Source organism: Taurulus bubalis, assembly GCF_910589615.1.
Source record: "Taurulus bubalis genome assembly, chromosome: 15".
NCBI lineage: Eukaryota > Metazoa > Chordata > Actinopteri > Perciformes > Cottidae > Taurulus > Taurulus bubalis.
In genome coordinates this window covers 14,933,316-14,955,085 of record NC_136603.1, presented here as the reverse complement: position 1 = coordinate 14,955,085, position 21,770 = coordinate 14,933,316, and the positions used below count along the sequence as shown (strand labels likewise).

At 42.0% G+C, this 21,770-nt stretch overlaps 6 protein-coding genes across 6 annotated transcripts; 4 read left to right on the top strand and 2 right to left on the bottom strand.

Moving 5' to 3' along the window:
- Positions 1–2,773: 2,773 nt before the first annotated feature.
- LOC306747813 (NAD(P)H dehydrogenase [quinone] 1-like) lies at positions 2,774–4,198 on the top strand (the record flags this gene model as incomplete). The annotated part of the gene is made up of 6 exons (XM_079230913.1): positions 2,774–2,777; positions 2,923–3,090; positions 3,172–3,302; positions 3,374–3,487; positions 3,567–3,668; positions 3,899–4,198. The coding sequence occupies 6 exons, from the start codon at positions 2,774–2,776 to the stop codon at positions 4,196–4,198; spliced, it is 819 nt and encodes a 272-aa protein (XP_079087039.1).
- Positions 4,199–5,865: 1,667 nt separating this feature from the next.
- On the top strand, positions 5,866–7,287 carry LOC306747812 (NAD(P)H dehydrogenase [quinone] 1-like; the record flags this gene model as incomplete). Its single annotated transcript, XM_079230912.1, has 6 exons — positions 5,866–5,869; positions 6,010–6,177; positions 6,259–6,389; positions 6,461–6,574; positions 6,658–6,759; positions 6,988–7,287. The coding sequence occupies 6 exons, from the start codon at positions 5,866–5,868 to the stop codon at positions 7,285–7,287; spliced, it is 819 nt and encodes a 272-aa protein (XP_079087038.1).
- A 2,704-nt stretch (positions 7,288–9,991) lies between these two features.
- Positions 9,992–11,417, bottom strand: LOC306747811 (NAD(P)H dehydrogenase [quinone] 1-like; the record flags this gene model as incomplete). Its single annotated transcript, XM_079230911.1, has 6 exons — positions 9,992–10,291; positions 10,530–10,631; positions 10,711–10,824; positions 10,898–11,028; positions 11,108–11,275; positions 11,414–11,417. 6 exons carry the CDS (start codon positions 11,415–11,417, stop codon positions 9,992–9,994), a joined length of 819 nt encoding a protein of 272 aa, XP_079087037.1.
- Positions 11,418–11,727: 310 nt separating this feature from the next.
- Positions 11,728–13,094, top strand: LOC306747810 (NAD(P)H dehydrogenase [quinone] 1-like; the record flags this gene model as incomplete). The annotated part of the gene is made up of 6 exons (XM_079230910.1): positions 11,728–11,731; positions 11,815–11,982; positions 12,064–12,194; positions 12,268–12,381; positions 12,465–12,566; positions 12,795–13,094. The coding sequence occupies 6 exons, from the start codon at positions 11,728–11,730 to the stop codon at positions 13,092–13,094; spliced, it is 819 nt and encodes a 272-aa protein (XP_079087036.1).
- A 2,853-nt stretch (positions 13,095–15,947) lies between these two features.
- On the bottom strand, positions 15,948–17,530 carry LOC306747809 (NAD(P)H dehydrogenase [quinone] 1-like; the record flags this gene model as incomplete). The annotated part of the gene is made up of 6 exons (XM_079230909.1): positions 15,948–16,247; positions 16,693–16,794; positions 16,878–16,991; positions 17,063–17,193; positions 17,276–17,443; positions 17,527–17,530. The coding sequence occupies 6 exons, from the start codon at positions 17,528–17,530 to the stop codon at positions 15,948–15,950; spliced, it is 819 nt and encodes a 272-aa protein (XP_079087035.1).
- A 316-nt stretch (positions 17,531–17,846) lies between these two features.
- On the top strand, positions 17,847–19,191 carry LOC306747808 (NAD(P)H dehydrogenase [quinone] 1-like; the record flags this gene model as incomplete). The annotated part of the gene is made up of 6 exons (XM_079230908.1): positions 17,847–17,850; positions 17,977–18,144; positions 18,227–18,357; positions 18,429–18,542; positions 18,625–18,726; positions 18,892–19,191. 6 exons carry the CDS (start codon positions 17,847–17,849, stop codon positions 19,189–19,191), a joined length of 819 nt encoding a protein of 272 aa, XP_079087034.1.
- Between the last annotated feature and the right edge of the window lie 2,579 nt (positions 19,192–21,770).

Genomic DNA, 21,770 nt, shown 5'->3' with positions numbered 1-21,770 from the left:
GTTGGTGAGGATTCTTTTGCATGAACAAATTACATTATATTAATCACAATTACACTAATGAAAATAACTTGATCCCTCCACATATTCAGGTGTCTGCGAACTCTAATTGTCATTTTGGGACACTGTGTTCTGGGCAAAAATAAAACATGATTGAAATAAAAAGACTGCAGTCTAATTGTGAACACCGTATATTAACAATGTCACTTGGTCACAGTTTTCTTTGAGAAAAAGAAAACATATGACATTTTTTTACATTTGGATACCATTGAGATATATAATTTGGCCCCCCAAAAAAGATCTCTGACTGGCTGTCTTTTGAGTAAACATTCACTCAGTGACTTCACAGTGGGTCCTATTCAATTGGTAAAAGCCTTTGTCTTGATTTTGTCTGCTTTTTGTTTATTTGTAACGAGTTGGATCTACAGCGGTCCCAACCGTCCCAGGGACAGCAGACATGTTTTGGATTAGCTACCAACAAAAAATCAGAAAACTAACACTAGCATTGAGTGAAAGATCATATGCTTTCCAACAATATATTAATAATAGTAATACGGTAGAAGAAATGTAACAAATGAGCCAAAAATGCATGTACACCCTGTAGATTTCAAAACTATGAGTACCAAATGGAGGGATGGTCAGATTGTCTCTAGTTTGAGGTTGGACATGTGAAGAGGCTGAGGTGGAGTATGAGCAGAGGCATTGTTGTCCAAACTGTCTCTCTGTCCAAATCCAACCCCGCTCTCCTGCCGTTATTCAGGAGAATGCAACATCTAGGAAGATTGTTTCATGCAAAACCCTATTTTGGATTTAATCAACAGATTAGATGACTGTAATTTGGTGGTGAAAAAGTTTGTGTTGACCACCTGTGTTTGTGTTTGTATAATTACTGCATGTCTCAGTCCAACTTTCCATTCCTTCTTACTTCGTCTTTTTTTCTATTACTTTAATTGTCTATCGTGTCTTTGCCAGTTCATGCAACCCTCTTTAATTGAAAAATGTGTAAATGCAAACCAGCTGAAGTAGTTTAATCTTAATTTGTCCCACCCTTTCCTCCCTCAGCGCTCCAATCTGTCTGGTTCCCATCTGCTGTCATATATTGTTTCTGCTGATTGGGAATCAGATGACATCTAATCAATCAGCTTCATCACCATGGCTACAGCGGTGGTTTCAAGGTTTCAGCCCGACACTGTGTCAGTTGGAAATAGGACTAAAATGAAAGGCATCTGATTGACTGACTGACTAGTGTTTCAATTGGGTGAACAGGATGATGGTGTGCTGTTATTGGCAACACATGGAAGGTATTGCAATTAAAGGTAAGATACTGGAGTCAAATATAGTGTAAAAGAAATGTTAAAGTTTGTAGAAACACTTTATTTTAGTTGAATCAATATAGTTCACATGTCAGTTCATTGACAACATAACAAACAACCTTAACAAGTCTGTATACAGTTTTACTTCCCACCTGCCACTTAGTTCTGTTCTGTTTTCAGGCTGTTACAACATTCCCAACTGAAAAGAGAGCTTCCCAGAGGAGCAGGATGAGGCAGTAAATAGACAATTTACGAAATATAATTGATTGCAGAGAAGCTTAAACGGAAAACCAGAGTAGATGGATTTGTTTCACACCAGAGAATCGCAGAGAAATGCTTGTATGAGGTGTGATGGGAGTTGGAATTTGCATCCTCTGCCATTTCAGTGAGACAGACTTCACAGAGGAATTGGCTCAGGAATCCCTACTTGGCTGACAAAATATAATAAGTGACTTATTATCCCGACGAGGACAGAAGAGACGAAAAGGTGAGCATGAAGATTATGTGATGATAAAAAGTATTTTGCTTATATATTTAATTTCGTTGTTATAGTAGTGAGCATAGCATACAATTGTTTCCAAAGAGAAAATACAACAACTACAATGCCAGATAGTAGTTTCAAAGAAACTATTGAAGGTCAAGACCTTCCTCCAGCTGATGAACCACTTGAAGGACTTTTAATTTGTAACCCTGTCAGGCAACAGTGCTGAGCGCGCACTACGAGAATCACGGTAAATCCTGGTGCTCTGTTTACTTTTGGTCATTTGAGTGATTAGATCAGTGACATTAATCTGTTAAAGGCTGCAGTTTGCATGCTTTACAATGATTCTGTCCTGCCAATAAACAGCCACAATTCATGACTCACCATCTGGAAAGTGATTACTCACTTCCCCCCTCAAGCTCTGGCAGATATTCACAAACTGTGATTAAACCATGAGCGGCATTAACACAATCTATTTACTGGGAAAGATACTGTGCACTGTTAACATCCAGTGGTAAAAAGTAGAAAGACAAATTATTTATGGGAAAGTGGATTGACTTTCAACAAGCTCCACAGGACAGAGGCAAAAAAAGCACTCCGCATTTGGCAGGTAAGCAGATTCTTCCAGATCACGACCTGTCAAGCGCGAAGTCCCAATAAAAGAACACTGATACAAGCCTACATATTCTTAACCTTTTAGTGGTACATAAATTCCACTCCCCATTTAAAAAAGTTGTCCAGGCTCAGTAAAGGATATGTTGATATGTTGATGACAGTTCTGAGAGAGAACAGGTGATTGGTTAATGACCTTGATTGCTGTTTGACAGCACCTGTGAGAAGGCTGTGTGTTGAGTCTTGTGGTGTATAAAACAGCATCTTGAATGTTGCTCCAGACTGACCTGCTCTCTCAGTCAACACACCAGCTATCTGTAAAGCGCAGCAGTTGCCATCATCATCATCATCATCATCATCATCATCCAGAATGGGTGAGTTATCTACTATGTGTTCTTGTATTTTCTGAGGGATTTGGCAGTATGTGTGTACTGTTGGATCTCACACTGTACTAGTGTTTCACGTACTAACTTTCTGATCTGATGTGTGCTCATCTCTGTTCTCTAATTCTTGCTTTAGCTGTGAAGAAAGTGTTGATTGTGTATGCCCACCAGAGCTCTGGCTCATTCAACGCTGCAGCTAAAGATGCTGCTGTGAAAGCTTTAGCAGCTCAGAGCTGCACAGTAGAAGTATCAGACCTGTACGCCATGAAGTTTAAAGCCACTGCAACTGCTGAGGACATCACCGGTATATCAATATCTCCATGGCATTGATGCGTTTGGCTTTTATTGAACTTCAGAACATGAATGCAGTTTGACTTCTCTGCAGGAGAAGTCAAGAATGCCGATCACTTCCGTTATGCAGAGGAGACCAAACTGGCATGGGAGGAAGGAAAGCTGTGTGCAGACATCACTGAGGAACAACGCAAACTCACTCAGGCAGACCTCATCATCTTTCAGGTAGCTGCTTGGTGACTAATGTGTATTAAGCCTCTCTATGATCAATACTAACACTTGGTCCTACTCCTCAGTTCCCCATGTACTGGTTCACTGTTCCTGCAATCATGAAGGGATGGATTGACCGGGTGCTCACACTGGGCTACGCCTACACTCAAGAGAAGAGATACAGCCAGGGACTCTTCAAGGTAAAGGCTCAAATCAAGCAGTTTGCATTACTAGAATGAAGCTGTACTTTTACTTCTAACTTGCTTTCTTTCTGCATAGGACAAGAAAGCCATGCTGTCCTTCACCACTGGGTCTCAGGAGTCCATGTTTAGTGCAGATGGTATCAATGGAGACATGAATGTCACACTGTGGCCACTACAGGTACTGTATCAGAATATTGTTTAACTAGGCATTAAATATTCAGGCTTTGGGAATTTAATGGCATTTATGTACTAGCTTAGAAGGAAACCTTCATATCTCAGGAGGGAATGGGGCATCTTCAGAGTTTACTAGGTTCCTACTGTTGTCTAGAAGGGACAGACTATGAGGATTTAGTTTTGAATGAGCTGTTGAAAGCACACCGTTTGACTTTAAACTGTTTCTCTCCCCAGAACGGCATCCTGCACTACTGTGGCTTCCAGGTTCTGGCCCCTCAGATCTTCTGGGCTCCGTCTCACATTCCCTCTGAGGCTCGCAGCACCATGCTGGAGGGCTGGAGTACCCGACTGCAAGGCGTCCTGGAAGAAAAACCCCTTTCCTTCACTCCCTCTGACTGCTTTGATGGGGAGAAGGGTTTCCAGCTGAAGCCTGAGGTTCATGAGAAACACGCTGCCAAGGAGTATGGGCTGACTGTTGGGCTCCACCTGGGAAAGGCGCTCCCGCCCAACAACCAGATGAAAGCTGGAGTCTAAAGACAGCGGGGCTTCTGTGTTTATTGTGATGGAAAAAATAAAAGCTTACTTTAACTATATTGACCTCTCTTGCATGAGTTTTTACTACAATGTCATGATTCAAATATGATGGTCTGGGTTCATAGCACGTACAAGTTTCTTTAGTAAAGATTTGAGTAGCGTGAAAATGCTGGTAACAGTAATTGGTTGACGACAACTCCAGTCCTGCCATATTGTCAGGTGCATCACATCCTTCAGTAAAAGACAGTCTGGCTTGTTTTGCTCGGTTCTCCCATCAACCCTCGCCTGGTTGCGTGCAAGATAAAATATCCGGATCTTCTATGAAAATATAACTGGCGTGAAGTGATGACCCAGCAGGATAATGTTTGTTAAACCTCCAGCTTTCACTTTCATCCTCATTTTGACGTGCCCACAGATTAGTTTTGCGGTGCAGCCAGTTTCATTCTAAAGGTTACGACCGAGTGAACTTATCAGCCTCGTCGCTGAACATAAATTTATAAGTCTACTAGACGTGAAACTACTTTCAATATCATTTTCCTGAATCCTGTTATAAAGTCAGGTGAGCACCTGTATATAAATAGAAACACTGTCCATTGCATTCTTAGTCTGAAGTTGCATGCTTTAAAATTGTGTCCTGCCAATATACCGCCAACTTTCATTACTCACCATCTGGATAGGGATTACTCACTTTCCCCTTCAAGCTCTGGCAGATATTAACAAACTGATTAAACCATGAATGGCATAAAAACTATCTTTATTTGAAAAGATACTGGTCACGGTCAACATACAGTGGTAAACGGATACATTATTTATACTTTAGTAGGGAAATGGACTGACTTTCAACAGCCCCCCTAATCACCACCTTTCCTCTTTTCAGTGACATATTGAAGGTCAACTGCACCTCACATTCAGTATTCTGTTCATGCTGAAGATGAAGGGACATCCATTCCCACAGGTGTTATACAAGAAACTATGTACACAACTTTAGGAATTAACCGTTTAGCAGCTACAGGAACAAAATAAACAAATGATAATGAAACTGGATCAGATGTGGTATCCTTACTCAACTTAGTCTTTGTATGAAAATACTTTTACCAAATGAGGGGCGAAAAAGCAGATCAAAACATCCTTACTTTTGACAGAGCCCTGTCTTTTTAAAACAAAAACATGTGACCAAGAGTCACAACGGACACCCTGGAATACGGGCCTCTTGACCCCTGATAGGCCAGTTTGGTAATTCCTCCATGGATAGGTTAGTGTTGTCCTTGTCAATTTTACAATAAACAATGTATTCTTTTATTTTCATAGCATCTGCATACTGTTGCAAAATATCCTAAATCTATAGGCTAAATCTGTAGCTGGTTTAACTGATACAAACCTACATATTCTTAACCTTTTAGTGGTACATAAATTCCACTCCCCATTTAAAAAAGCTGTCCAGACTCAGTAAAGGATATGTTGATATGTTGATGACAGTTCTGAGAGAGAACAGGTGATTGGTTAATGACCTTGATTGCTGTTTGACAGCACCTGTGAGAAGGCTGTGTGTTGAGTCTTGTGGTGTATAAAACAGCATCTTGAATGTTGCTCCAGACTGACCTGCTCTCTCAGTCAACACACCAGCTATCTGTAAAGCTCAGCAGTTGCTGTTGACATAATCATTCAGAATGGGTGAGTTATCTACTATGTGTTCTTGTATTTTCTGAGGTATTTAGCAGCATGTGTGTGATGTTGGATCTCAAACTGTACTAGGGTTTCACTTGCTAACTTTCTGATGTGTGCTCATCTCTGTTCTCTAATTCTTGCTTTAGCTGTGAAGAAAGTGTTGATTGTGTATGCCCACCAGAGCTCTGGCTCATTCAACGCTGCAGCTAAAGACGCTGCTGTGAAAGCTTTAGCAGCTCAGAGCTGCACAGTAGAAGTATCAGACCTGTACGCCATGAAGTTTAAAGCCACTGCAACTGCTGAGGACATCACCGGTATATCAATATCTCTCATGGCATTGAGAAGTTTGGCTTTTTATTGAACTTGAGCGTTTAAATGCAATGCTCTCTCTGCAGGAAAAGTCAAGAATGCCGATCACTTCTGTTATGCAGAGGAGACTAAACTGGCATGGGAGGAAGGAAAGCTGTGTGCGGACATCACTGAGGAACAATACAAACTCACTCAGGCAGACCTCATCATCTTTCAGGTAGCTGCTTGGTGACTAATGTGTATTAAGCCTCTCTATGATCAATACTAACACTTGGTCCTACTTCTCAGTTCCCCATGTACTGGTTCACTGTTCCTGCAATCATGAAGGGATGGATTGACCGGGTGCTCACACTGGGCTACGCCTACACTCAAGAGAAGAGATACAGCCAGGGACTCTTCAAGGTAAAGGCTCAAATCAAGCAGTTTGCATTACCAGTCTAAAGCTGTGTTGCACTTTTTTTCTAATTTGCTTTTGGTCTGCACAGGACAAGAAAGCCATGCTGTCCTTTACCACTGGGTCTCAGGAGTCCATGTTTAGTGCAGATGGTATCAATGGAGACATGAATGTCACACTGTGGCCACTACAGGTACTGTATCAGAATATTGTTTAACTAGGCATTAAATAGTCAGGATTTGGGAATGTAATGGCATTTATGTACGACCTTAGAATGAAACCTTCATATCTCAGGAGGGGATGGGGCATCTTCAGAGTTTACTAGGTTCCTACTGTTGACTAGAAGGGACAGACTGAGGATTTATTTTTGAATGAGCTGTTGAAAGCACACCATTTGACTTTAAACTGTTTCTCTCCCCAGAACGGCATCCTGCACTACTGTGGCTTCCAGGTTCTGGCCCCTCAGATCTTCTGGGCTCCGTCTCACGTTCCCTCTGAGGCTCGCAGCACCATGCTGGAGGGCTGGAGTACCCGACTGCAAGGCGTCCTGGAAGAAAAACCCCTTTCCTTCACTCCCTCCGACTGCTTTGATGGGGAGAAGGGTTTCCAGCTGAAGCCTGAGGTCCATGAGAAACACGCTGCCAAGGAGTATGGGCTGACTGTTGGGATCCACCTGGGAAAGGCGCTCCCACCCAACAACCAGATGAAAGCTGGAGTCTAAAGCCAGCGGGGCTTCTGTGTTTATTGTGATGGAAAAATAAAAGCTGAATTTAATTATATTGACTTCTCGTGCATGAGTTTTTGCTGCATCTACCTTGTTAAAATAAAAGCTGTGTTTATAGCGCGTACAAGTGGCAGAGACAAATTAAGTAAATGGTACGAAGGCCACACTACTTTTCTTGGACTATACCAATTCTCAGACTGGTATGCTTAGTTTTGGTATAGTCCATGACTGCTACAAGTTTTATATCTCATGTAGTTGGGTCAATTAAGCCCCAAATGGGCATGCCAGCTTTTGTTTGACTGGAATCTGTTATGTAAATGTGTCGCGGCGTATTGTACAGTATATCACGGATTATTCAGTTTCCTTTACCGCTGTTCATGCTAACTTGAGAGCAATTCAGTGACTTGTGTTTCCACTTGTGTCTTGCCTTTTACTTAATGATTCCTTCAAGGTGTATATTTGGTACTTAAACTCACTGTTCTGCAATTATACTAAGTTTAAGGTGATATGGCCAAAGGTTCGTCTGGCAGTCTGGGTTGCACCAACATGGATTAAATTAATCTGGGTTTGAACTGGTTTATAATTAATCAGATGTGTTGCACATCTTCATTTTAACCCTGGATTAGTTAAACAGTCAGTTTGCCGTGAAAAAATTCCGTTACCGTATATAGCCTACGGCTATAGCTAATAAAACCTGCCACGCTAGCTAGCTATTATGGCACATCAAAGTGGGTCAAACTTTTCAACATTTGAAAAGATGTTGCTGAGTTAATGGAGTTTAACTCCAGCTGCCAGGAGCTGGAGAAGTGGTGGCACAGCAACATTCCTCTCACTTCCATGCTTGATTGCTGGACCAACCTTCCCTTTGAGGTATATGACGGGCTCCTTTGTGAATCTATACCTCTGTTGTCATAAAATCCAATTGGGTTTAACCAATCTCTAATTTTCCTGCGAGGAACTCTTTCCTCTAACTCAATCCAGCCATGTTGTCAATAAAACTGAGATAAACCTCCTCTGGGGGGGGGGGGGGGAAGAGTTAAATATAACTGCTAATCCAGGTTTAAAATAACTGGTGCCACAGATTAGATTTTAATCTAGATTTAAATGGAAATTAAACAATTGCCAAAGGGTTATATTTACCCAGGATTAATTGTAAACGAAGGTTAAACTAGGTTTAAAGTTTGGTGCAACTGGATTAAAAAACAAACCTGGTTTGAACCTAATCATTGTTTGTGCAACTCAGCCTTGGTGTCCTACCTGAGGGGGATATATATATATATATATATATATATATATATATATATATATATATATATATATATATATATATATAAAATAAATAAATATATAAAATAAATAAATATATATATATATATATATATTTTATATATATATATATATATATATTTTATATATATATATAATATATATATATATATATATATATATAATATATATATATAATATATATATATATATATTATATATATAATATATATATAATATATATATATAATATATATATATAATATATATATATATATAAAATATATATATATATAATTATATAATATATATATATTATATATATATAAAATATATATATATATATATAATTATATAATATATATAATATATAAAATATATATATATATATATAAAATATATATATATATAAAATATATATATAAAATATATATATATATATATATAAATATATATAAATATAAAATATATATATATATATATATATATATATATATAAATATAATAGCCTTAACTTTGAGCCATTCCCTCTAAAGGGATTTGTGTATAGCAGTCACAATTGTGCCCTGTGTTTTGGCAATGATAGCCTGTTTTTCTATATACACTTCCTCCTTGACATCTTACAGGATCCAGGTAAAATTTCTTCATTGATGTAGTTTCACATCTAGACTATTTAATGTTCAACAAGGCTGATAAGGTCCCTAGGTTGTAACCTTAATGAAACTTGCTGCACATCAAAGCTCTTTTGCGCAGGTCTGACTGGGGATGAACATGTTACTTATTCTGCATGGTGTTCTCAAGCTTTGTTAGAGCAGAAGGTTTTCTTGCTTGCAACCGAGTAAAGTTTGAGAAACTGGCAGAACAAGCCAGAGTGTATTTTACTGACGGATGTGATGACTGTCTATTCCTAAAGTTTTGTAGAGTAACAGGATCCAGGAAAAATTACGTCCTTGGAATTTTACATCTACTAGACTGAGGAATTAAAGTTGATCGACAAGGCTGTTCAAGTCACTGGGTTGAAACCTTAAGAATGAAACATGCACCTCAAACAAAGCTAATCTGTGCACTTGTCAGAATGGGGAGGAAAGCAGAAGGTTTCACATCAATGATCCTGCTAGCGTCACTTTGCCTTCATTTTAGATCAGGAGATCAGTGGTTCGAGCCCTAGCTCAGCTTTTTTTCCCTGCAATTTTAACAATTATCCCACAGGCCGGACTGGACCCTCTGGTGGGCCGGAGCCGGCCCGCATGTTTGACACCCCTGCTTTACATCATAAACAAAAGAAAATGGATGTTGTGCTACGAGCTATAAACACAGCCCTTCATATTTGGATCATGAACTTGTAGAGACAGCAAAAACTAACGCAAGAGAGGTCAATATGATTAAAGTCATCTTTTATTTTTCCATCACAATAAACGCAGAAGCCCCGCTGTCTTTAGACTCCAGCCTTCATCTGGTTGTTGGGCGGGAGCGCCTTTCCCAGGTGGATCCCAACAGTCAGCCCATACTCCTTGGCAGCGTGTTCCTCATGGACCTCAGGCTTCAGCTGGAAACCCTTCTCCCCATCAAAGCAGTCAGAGGGCGTGAAGGAAAGGGGTTTTTCTTCCAGGATGCCTTGCAGTCGGGTACTCCAGCCCTCCAGCATGGTGCTGCGAGCCTCAGAGGGAACGTGAGACGGAGCCCAGAAGATCTGAGGGGCCAGAACCTGGAAGCCACAGTAGTGCAGGATGCCGTTCTGGAGAGAGAAACAGTTTAAAGTCAAATGGTGTGCTTCCAACAGCTCATTCAGAACTAAGGCCTCCAAGTCTGTCCCTTCTAGACAACAGTAGGAACCTAGTAAACTCTGATAATGCCCCATTCCCTCCTGAGATATGAAGGTTTCATTCTAAGGTCGCACATGAATGCGATTAAATTCCCCAATCCTACATTCAGAATATTTAATGCCCAGTTGAAGCAATATCCTGATGCAGTACCTGTAGTGGCCACAGTGTGACATTCATGTCTCCATTGATACCATCTGCACCAAACATAGACTCCTGAGACCCAGTGGTGAAGGACAGCATGGCTTTCTTGTCCTATGCAGAAAGAAAGCAAGTTAGAAGTAAAAGTACAGCTTCATTCTAGTAATGCAAACTGCTTGATTTGGGCCATCACCTTGAAGAGTCCCTGGCTGTATCTCTTCTCTTGAGTGTAGGCATAGCCCAGTGTGAGCACCCGGTCAATCCATCCCTTCATGATTGCAGGAACAGTGAACCAGTACATGGGGAACTGAGAAGTAGGACCAAGTGTTCGTATTAATCATAGAGAGGCTTAATACACATTACAGTCACCAAGCAGCTACCTGAAAGATGATGAGGTCTGCCTGAGTGAGTTTGCATTGTTCCTCAGTGATGTCTGCACAAAGCTTTCCTTCCTCCCATGCCAGTTTAGTCTCTTCTGCATAACAGAAGTGATCGGCATTCTTGACTTCTCCTGCAGAGAAAGAACTGCATTCATATTCTGAAGTTCAATAAAAGCCAAACGTATCAATGCCATGGAGATATTGATATACCGGTGAGGTCCTCAGCAGTTGCAGTGGCTTTAAACTTCATGGCGTACAGGTCTGATACTTCTACTGTGCAGCTCTGAGCTGCTAGAGCTTTCACAGCAGCGTCTTTGGCTGCAGCGTTGAATGAGCCAGAGCTCTGGTGGGCATACACAATCAACACTTTCTTTACAGCTAAAGCAAGAATTAGAGAACAGAGATGAGCACACATCAGAAAGTTAGTAAGTGAAACTAGTACAACTTGAAATCCAACATTACACACATGCTGCTAAATACCTCAGAAAATACAAGAACACATAATAGATAACTCACCCATTCTGAATACTGATGTCAACGGCAACTGCTGAGCTTTACAGATAGCTGGTGTGTTGACCGAGAGAGCAGGTCAGTCTGGAGCAACATTCAAGATGCTGTTTTATACACACACAGCCTTCTCGCAGGTGCTGTCAAACCAGCCAGGTGATTGGTTGATGACCTTGATTGCTGTGTGACAGCACCTGTGAGAACCCTGTGTTGAGTCTTGTAGTGTATAAAACAGCATCTTGAATGTTACTCCAGACTGACCTGCTCTCTCAGTCAACACACCAGCTATCTGTAAAGCTCAGCAGTTGACATCAGTATTCAGAATGGGTGAGTTATCTTCTATGTGTTCTTTTATTGCTAACTTTCTGATCTGATGTGTGCTCATCTCTGTTCTCTAATTCTTGCTTTAGCTGTGAAGAAAGTGTTGATTGTGTATGCCCACCAGAGCTCTGGCTCATTCAACGCTGCAGCCAAAGATGCTGCTGTGAAAGCTTTAGCAGCTCAGAGCTGCACAGTAGAAGTATCAGACCTGTACGCCATGAAGTTTAAAGCCACTGCAACTGCTGAGGACCTCACCGGTATATCAATATCTCTCATGGCATTGAGAAGTTTGGCTTTTTATTGAACTTAAGCGTTTAAATGCAATACTCTCTCTGCAGGAGAAGTCAAGAATGCCGATCACTTCTGTTATGCAGAGGAGACCAAACTGGCATGGGAGGAAGGAAAGCTGTGTGCAGACATCACTGAGGAACAACGCAAACTCACTCGGGCAGACCTCATCATCTTTCAGGTAGCTGCTTGGTGACTGTAATGTGTATTAAGCCTCTCTATGATCAATACTAACACTTGGTCCTACTCCTCAGTTCCCCATGTACTGGTTCACTGTTCCTGCAATCATGAAGGGATGGATTGACCGGGTGCTCACACTGGGCTACGCCTACACTCAAGAGAAGAGATACAGCCAGGGACTCTTCAAGGTAAAGGCTCAAATCAAGCAGTTTGCATTTCCAGTCTAAAGCTGTTGTGTTACTTTTTTCTAATTTGCTTTCGTTCTCCACAGGACAAGAAGGCCATGCTGTCCTTCACCACTGGGTCTCAGGAGTCCATGTTTAGTGCAGATGGTATTAATGGAGACATGAATGTCACATTGTGGCCACTACAGGTACTGCATCAGGATATTGCTTCAACTAAGTATTACTGCTTAAGAATGTATGATTTGGGAGTTTAATGGTGACTTTAGCATGACCCATTCATATCTCAGGATGGAGTAGGGCACTGTCAGAGTTTGCTAGGTTCCTACTGTTGTCTAGAAGGGACAGACTTGGAGGCTTTAGTTCTGAATGAGCTGTTGAAAGCACAACATTTGACTTTAAACTGTTTCTCTCTCCAGAACGGCATCCTGCACTACTGTGGCTTCCAGGTTCTGGCCCCTCAGATCTTCTGGGCTCCGTCTCACGTTCCCTCTGAGGCTCGCAGCACCATGCTGGGGGGCTGGAGTACCCGACTGCAAGGCGTCCTGGAAGAAAAACCCCTTTCCTTCACTCCCTCCGACTGCTTTGATGGGGAGAAGGGTTTCCAGCTGAAGCCTGAGGTCCATGAGAAACACGCTGCCAAGGAGTATGGGCTGACTGTTGGGATCCACCTGGGAAAGGCGCTCCCACCCAACAACCAGATGAAAGCTGGAGTCTAAAGCCAGCGGGGCTTCTGTGTTTATTGTGATGGAAAAATAAAAGCTGAATTTAATTATATTGACCTCTCGTGCATGAGTTTTTGCTGCATCTACGATGTTAAAATAAGAAGGGCTGTGTTTATAGCACGTACAAGTGGCAGAGACAAATTAAGCAAATGGTACGACTGTAACGGAGTTAATGATTCTACTTGTCATCACTGTCCTTTCCTACAATATGTTGTCAGTCAGCCACAGAAATTAGTGTGCTGTGAGACATTAGAGCCCCGCCCCTTCTGCGCCCCTGCATACTTGAGCGGTGCACCCCGTGTGCTCTGTCCAGTCTGCAACACGTTTTCCCTGTGGTAGGTGGATCTGTATTGAGCTCTGTTGTGCTAGCTAAACAAGTGTATATAATTTATTGTAGGCTGTGTTTCAAGAGGTTTGTTTCCTTTATTAGTACCAGAGCTATGACCGCGAGGTGGGCTATGAGAAGCTGACGTATTTGTTTTGCCAGGCCATTGTCACGTCTCTGCTGGTGACGCCAATACAATTCCAAGTGTGCTTTACGTTACTAAGAAATTACACAACGCAAGAGAGTACCCAACTGCTACACGAAGGCCACACTTTTCTTGGACTACACCAATTCTCAGACTGGTATGCTTAGTTTTGGTATAGTCCATGACTGCTACAAGTTTTATATCTCATGTAGTTGGGTCAATTAAGCCCCAAATGGGCATGCCAGCTTTTGTTTGACTGGAATCTGTTATGTAAATGTGTCGCGGCGTATTGTACAGTATATCACGGATTATTCAGTTTCCTTTACCGCTGTTCATGCTAACTTGAGAGCAATTCAGTGACTTGTGTTTCCACTTGTGTCTTGCCTTTTACTTAATGATTCCTTCAAGGTGTATATTTGGTACTTAAACTCACTGTTCTGCAATTATACTAAGTTTAAGGTGATATGGCCAAAGGTTCATCTGGCAGTCTGGGTTGCACCAACATGGATTAAATTAATCCTGGTTTAGAGTTAATCTAGGGTTAGTAAATCTGGGTTTAAACTGGTTTATAATTAATCAGATGTGTTGCACATCTTCATTTTAACCCTGGATTAGCTAAACTAGTTAAACGGAATTAGTTTGTTGCCGTGAAAAAATTCCGTTACTGATACTGTCAGTTACCGTATATAGCCTACCACTACAGCGGCTATTGCTAATAAAACCCGCCACTCCAGCTAGCTATTATGGCACATCAAAGAGGGTCAAACTATTCAACATTTGAAAAGATGTTGCTGACAGTTAATGGGGGTGTTACGCCCCGTGGTGGCTCGGCGTGGGACGCAACATAAAAAACAACAGATCCGGACCAGAGCGGGTGCAGTCACACGTTTATTCACAAAAAAATGGCAACACAGGGAACAACAAGGACTTTCAGTGGCACCAAAAAAAAGAACTCAACAAAACCCCATCACCCCCCATGGACAGGTGCTTCGCACCCAAAAAGTACAGGGGGTGGTGCTCACTCTAACCTAGGGTATTAACAAGTAAACTTACATGAGTGCAAGATGTAAACCCCAGGGTATCTTACCTGTCCTCATTGACCCTGTGCGCACAACCAAAGGAAGTAACAAAGACAATGACAAAACCAAAGTAGGATGCTAACAAGAAGTAGTTTACACAAAAGGTGGGGTAGCTAACGACAAAACATAAACGAGTAACCAAACAAGCAAGCACTAACAAAACCTCAGCGACCCGGGGGCAGAGAGAGACGTGACAAAACGGAGGACTATTAACAGGGGCACTGGTTGATTGGAGAACTGGAACAGGTGGGTTGATTGGATGACTGGAACCAGGTGTGTACATCTGTGAAGTGTGAGAAAGACAACAGGAGGGGGAGACAAAACAACAAAGCAACACAAAACAAGCACAACACATGTGCGCATACCAGACCGGACACCGTCCGTAACAGGGGAGTTTAACTCCAGCTGCCAGAAGCTGGAGAAGTGGTGGCACAGCAAAATTCCTCTCACTTCCATGCTTGATTGCTGGTCCAACCTTCCCATTGAGGTATATGACGGGCTCCTTTGTGAATCTATACCCCTGATGTCATCAAATTCAATTGGGTTTAACCTATCTAATTTTCCTGCGAGGAACTCTTTCCTCTAACCCAATCCAGCGAACATATGCAGCCATGTTGTCAATAAAACTGAGATAAACCTCCTCCAGTGGGGGTTAAATATAACTGCTAATCCAAGTTTAAAATAACTGGTGCCACAGATTAGATTTTAATCTAGATTTAAGTGGAAATTAAACAATTGCCAAAGGGTTATATTTACCCAGGATTAATTGTAAACTAAGGTTAAACTAGGTTTAAAGTTTGGTGCAACTGGATTAAACCTAATCATTGTTTGTGCAACTCAGCCTTGGTGTCCTACCTGAGGGATATATATATATATATAATAGCCTTAACTTTGAGCCATTCCCTCTAAAGGGAATTGTGTAGGTATCATGCTGCGCCTCAAACAAAGCTAATCTGTGCACATGTCGGAATGGGGAGGAAAGCAAAAGGTTTAACATCAATTATCCACTTTGATCAGTGGTTCGAGCCCTAGCTCAGCTTTTTTTTCCTGCAATTTTAACAATTATCCCACAGGCCGGACTGGACCCCCGATGGGCCGGAGCCGGCCCGCATGTTTGACACCCCTGCTCTACATCATAAACAAAAGAAAATGGATGTTGTGCTACGAGCTATAAACCCAGCCCTTCATATTTGGATCATGAACTTGTAGAGACAGCAAAAACTAACGCAAGAGAGGTCAATATGATTAAAGTCATCTTTTATTTTTCCAGCATAATAAACACAGAAGCCCCGCTGTCTTTAGACTCCAGCTTTCATCTGGTTGTTGGGCGGGAGCGCCTTTCCCAGGTGGATCCCAACAGTCAGCCCAAACTCCTTGGCAGCGTGTTCCTCATGAACCTCAGGCTTCAGCTGGAAACCCTTCTCCCCATCAAAGCAGTCGGAGGGAGTGAAGGAAAGGGGTTTTTCTTCCAGGACGCCTTGCAGTCGGGTACTCCAGCCCTCCAGCATGGTGCTGCGAGCCTCAGAGGGAACGTGAGACGGAGCCCAGAAGATCTGAGGGGCCAGAACCTGGAAGCCACAGTAGTGCAGGATGCCGTTCTGGAGAGAGAAACAGTTTAAAGTCAAATGTTGTGCTTTCAACAGCTCATTCAGAACTAAAGCCTCCAAGTCTGTCCCTTCTAGACAACAGTAGGAACCTAGCAAACTCTGAAGATGCCCCATTCCCTCCTGAGATATGAAGGCTTCCTTCTAAGCTAGTACATACATATAAATGCCAATATACTCCCAAACAATCCTTAATGCTTAGTTGAAATCATCCCCATTGACATCAGGACAGCAGAGAGTCTCTACATTTTCCATCGCAAACTAAAAAAAACACATCTTTTCAACTACACCTTGAATAGGGAAGGTAGTGCTGTAGTAGCACGTTGTAGTTTAACTTTATTGAAGAACTTGTTGTTCCGAGTTTGTACTCATGGTTGAAGTGCACTTATTGGAAGTCAGCTAAATGAAATGTAACTGAAGCAATATTCTGCTACAGTACCTGTAGTGGCCACAGTGTGACATTCATGTCTCCATTGATACCATCTGCACTAAACATGGACTCCTGAGACCCAGTGGTGAAGGACAGCATGGCCTTCTTGTCCTATGCAGAACGAAAGCAAATTAGAAAAAAGTAACACAACAGCTTTAGACTGGAAATGCAAACTGCTTGATTTGAGCCTAAACCTTGAAGAGTCCCTGGCTGTATCTCTTCTCTTGAGTGTAGGCGTAGCCCAGTGTGAGCACCCGGTCAATCCATCCCTTCATGATTGCAGGAACAGTGAACCAGTACATGGGGAACTGAGAAGTAGGACCAAGTGTTAGTATTGATCATAGAGAGGCTTAATACACATTAGTCACCAAGCAGCTACCTGAAAGATGATGAGGTCTGCCTGAGTGAGTTTGCGTTGTTCCTCAGTGATGTCTGCACACAGCTTTCCTTCCTCCCATGCCAGTTTGGTCTCCTCTGCATAACAGAAGTGATCGGCATTCTTGACTTCTCCTGCAGAGAAAGAAAACTGCATTCATGTTCTGAAGTTCAATAAAAGCCAAACGTATCAATGCCATGAGAGATATTGATGTACCGGTGAGGTCCTCAGCAGTTGCAGTGGCTTTAAACTTCATGGCGTACAGGTCTGATACTTCTACTGTGCAGCTCTGAGCTGCTAAAGCTTTCACAGCAGCATCTTTGGCTGCAGCGTTGAATGAGCCAGAGCTCTGGTGGGCATACACAATCAACACTTTCTTCACAGCTAAAGCAAGAATTAGAGAACAGAGATGAGCACACATCAGATCAGAAAGTTAGCAATACAAGAACACATAGAAGATAACTCACCCATTCTGAATACTGCTGTCAACTGCAACTGCTGAGCTTTACAGATAGCTGGTGTGTTGACTGAGAGAGCAGGTCAGTCTGGAGCAACATTCAAGATGCTGTTTTATACACTACAAGACTCAAAACAGGGTTCTCACAGGTGCTGTCACACAGCAATCAAGGTCATCAACCAATCACCTGGCTGGTTTGACAGCACCTGTGAGAAGGCTGTGTGTGTATAAAACAGCATCTTGAATGTTGCTCCAGACTGACCTCCTCTCTCAGTCAACACACCAGCTATCTCTAAAGCGCAGCAGTTGCCCTTGACATCAGTATTCAGAATGGGTGAGTTATCTACTATGTGTTCTTGTATTTAGCAGCATGTGTGTAATGTTGAATCTCAAATTGTACTAGCTTCACTTACTAACTTTCTGATGTGTGCTCATCTCTGTTCTCTAATTCTTGCTTTAGCTGTGAAGAAAGTGTTGATTGTGTATGCCCATCAGAGCTCTGGCTCATTCAACGCTGCAGCTAAAGATGCTGCTGTGAAAGCTTTAGCAGCTCAGAGCTGCACAGTAGAAGTATCAGACCTGTACGCCATGAAGTTTAAAGCCACTGCAACTGCTGAGGACCTCACCGGTATATCAATATCTCTCATGGCATTGATACGTTTGGCTTTTATTGAACTTCAGAATTTAAATGCAGTGTTCTGTCTCTGCAGGAGAAGTCAAGAATGCCGATCACTTCCGTTATGCAGAGGAGACCAAACTGGCATGGGAGGAAGGAAAGCTGTGTGCAGACATCACTGAGGAACAACGCAAACTCACTCAGGCAGACCTCATCATCTTTCAGGTAGCTGCTTGGTGACTAATGTGTATTAAGCCTCTCTATGATCAATACTAACACTTGGTCCTACTCCTCAGTTCCCCATGTACTGGTTCACTGTTCCTGCAATCATGAAGGGATGGATTGACCGGGTGCTCACACTGGGCTACGCCTACACTCAAGAGAAGAGATACAGCCAGGGACTCTTCAAGGTAAAGGCTCAAATCAAGCAGTTTGCATTTCCAGTCTAAAGCTATTCTGTTACTTTTTTCTAATTCTTTTTTTTCTACACAGGACAAGAAGGCCATGCTGTCCTTCACCACTGGGTCTCAGGAGTCCATGTTTAGTGCAGATGGTATTAATGGAGACATGAATGTCACACTGTGGCCACTACAGGTATTGCATCAGGTTATTGCTTCAACTAAGTATTACCGCTTAAGATTGTATGATTTGGGAGTTTAATGGTGACCATAGCATGACCCATTCATATCTCAGGAGGGAGTAGGGCACTGTCAGAGTTTGCTAGGTTCCTACTGTTGTAATCGCTGTTTCTCTCTCCAGAACGGCATCCTGCACTACTGTGGCTTCCAGGTTCTGGCCCCTCAGATCTTCTGGGCTCCGTCTCACGTTCCCTCTGAGGCTCGCAGCACCATGCTGGAGGGCTGGAGTACCCGACTGCAAGGCGTCCTGGAAGAAAAACCCCTTTCCTTCACTCCATCCGACTGCTTTGATGGGGAGAAGGGTTTCCAGCTGAAGCCTGAGGTCCATGAGAAACACGCTGCCAAGGAGTATGGGCTGACTGTTGGGATCCACCTGGGAAAGGCGCTCCCACCCAACAACCAGATGAAAGCTGGAGTCTAAAGACAGTGGGGCTTCTGTATGTATTGTGATGGACAAATAAAAACTGACTTTAATCATATTGACCGCTCTTTCATGAGTTTTTGCTGAATCTACAATGTCATGATCCAAATATGAAGCACTGTATTCATAGCACATACAAGTGGCTGAGCCAAGAAATGATGTGAAGGACTTCTAGTGCCAGTATTTTTGTTTTGCAGATTTCTTTAGCATGAGTTATGTCAGGAAGACTCTCTGCCGAAACAACTTTCCTCCACACATTTTGTCCCGTAAAACAGTGCGCGCTCATTACATCCTGTTTACATTATCTGTGAAGCCTGGGCTGCCGACAAGGGTTTTGAAAGCTCTGACATGGCGGGCAATCTGCAACACATTCGGTGTGGTCATTTGTTGCCAATTACTGTACTTAAATGGGCCAAGTGCCGATAGGGTCAGTTTGAGGGTAAGCGGGCTGGCTCTTTATTCATCAAAATGGATTGTTTAAGGGCTACTCGGTCTAGTGTCCTTTATTACAACATGTGTGTGCCGCTGAATATGTTCTGCTTTTGTGGTTCAGTTTTTACTTGGCTAGTACTGTGGTTCTAGCATTTAGTTTTCGATCTGTTTCTCTCGGAGGAAAATGTCGGTGCTAATAGTTGTGAATAAATCACCAACGGACCTGTGGCAACGGTGAAATATGTTTCCTTGTACACCCTCCCCAAATGCTGCATCAGCTCCACCAATGCCAACCAACCATCCTCCCTTCACCCCAGGTAAAGGAGACGTCCGGTTAACTGTGCTCTTCAGGTAAACTTATGTTAAACACTGAAAGTTAGGCGAAAAATTGTCCTAACGTTCCATGAATGAAAGGAACGCTGCGCACATTTTCTGTGAATGTTAGGCAAACAACGTAACACCAATATTCTGGCACTTCTGCTTTGCTTTCAGGCCTGGGAACAACATTACCAACTTAAGAAGAAGAGCTTCCCAGAGGAGCAAGATGAGGCAGTATTTAGACCATTTACGAAGTGTAATTGATTGTAGAGAAGCTTAAACGGAAAACACGAGTAGATGGATTTGTTTCACACCAGAGAATAGCAGAGAAATGCCTGAGTTAAAATGTAAGTGTTGCATCCTCTGCCATTTCAGTGAGACAGACTTCACAGAAGACACCTGTTTCTAACTCCTCAGGGGCATTTGATGGACAGCGGAGAGCGTACATGTTATTGATAAAGAGGGAGACTTTCATTCAGTCAGAGAATTTACTCTGGACGCAGTGACTCTTATCTCTGTACATGCCTCTGCTGTGACATTACATAGATATGCACAAGGTTGGTCTGTCATCCACTCTATTAACAATGCAACTCAGTGTTTTGCTGCTAGACACTGTCACAGTCCAGTGAACATCACTTCACCGCGTTGCCTTCAGGGGCATTGGCTCAGGAATCCCTACTTGGCTGACAAAATATAATAAGTGACTTATTATCCCGACGAGGACAGAAGAGATGAAATGGTGAGCGTGAAGATTATGGGATTCAAATAGTTTTTGCTTATTTATTTAATTTTGACTGTATAGCACTTAGCATAGCGTACAAATGTTACCTTTGACAAGACACTAAAACTTCAATGCCAGGGAGCATTTCAAATGGAATGAATACTAAAAAGCGGAAAACATATAAAAAATTATGAAGAGGAGGACACAAAGTCATGCCAAAATATGATTCTTTCTTTTGACTTGTCAGTGTCTATTCCACTGTTTGCTTTTCTGTTTTGTTGAAGAATAGGCGTGTATCTCTCCTTATTTTCGGACCATCTGTTGCCAGGAAACCCACAGTCACAGGTGTCAGCAACAGCAGACCTCTTTATAACTTAACTGAGGTTTATTGGTCTGCTATATATAAACAGCCAGGAATGCAAACTGATGAATACATCTGGTCACAAGTCAGGCCAGATGCAATATGTATGGCAACATCGTTTTATGAAAATTATTTAGCCGCTGACCTCAAAGCATCCACAGCAATAAGGAAAGTTTTGTGAAACGCTAACATTAATCCAAATGTGTGAGGAACTTAAAGTGAGAGAAAGTTGTAGTGGAAGAAATACTGCACTTATAATTGCTGCCGGTTTGAATATCATATATTATATTCAATATAATTATGTTGTGCTTATGCACGGCAAGAACCTTTTTGAGGCCCCTATTTCCTGAAACTCCTCGAGCATCTCTGTTTTACTCATTATCTGTAAACTTCCAGAGAAATTGCATGATTTATGGGCATTCCTTTATTAACACATTCCTTTTTATCCCCCCCCCATCTGGTTTCCAACTTCAAAGTTACACCTATGTTTCTTTAACAAGCCCACCTTTTTATGTCTTCTGTAACCTTCAACTTGTGAATCTCTCCACAATTGCCAAAATACAATGAAGTCATCTTTCCTTCCTCCCTTATTCACTCTCTTTTCTAAACATCTCATCTGAAGCTTGTGAATAGTAGTTACCAATAATTCCACCACAAAGTCTACAGTATATTGCACTTTCCTCTCTTAAGGCTTTCATTGTTGAATCCCTTGATATGGAAAGAAACAATTAAATGTGGCAAATGATT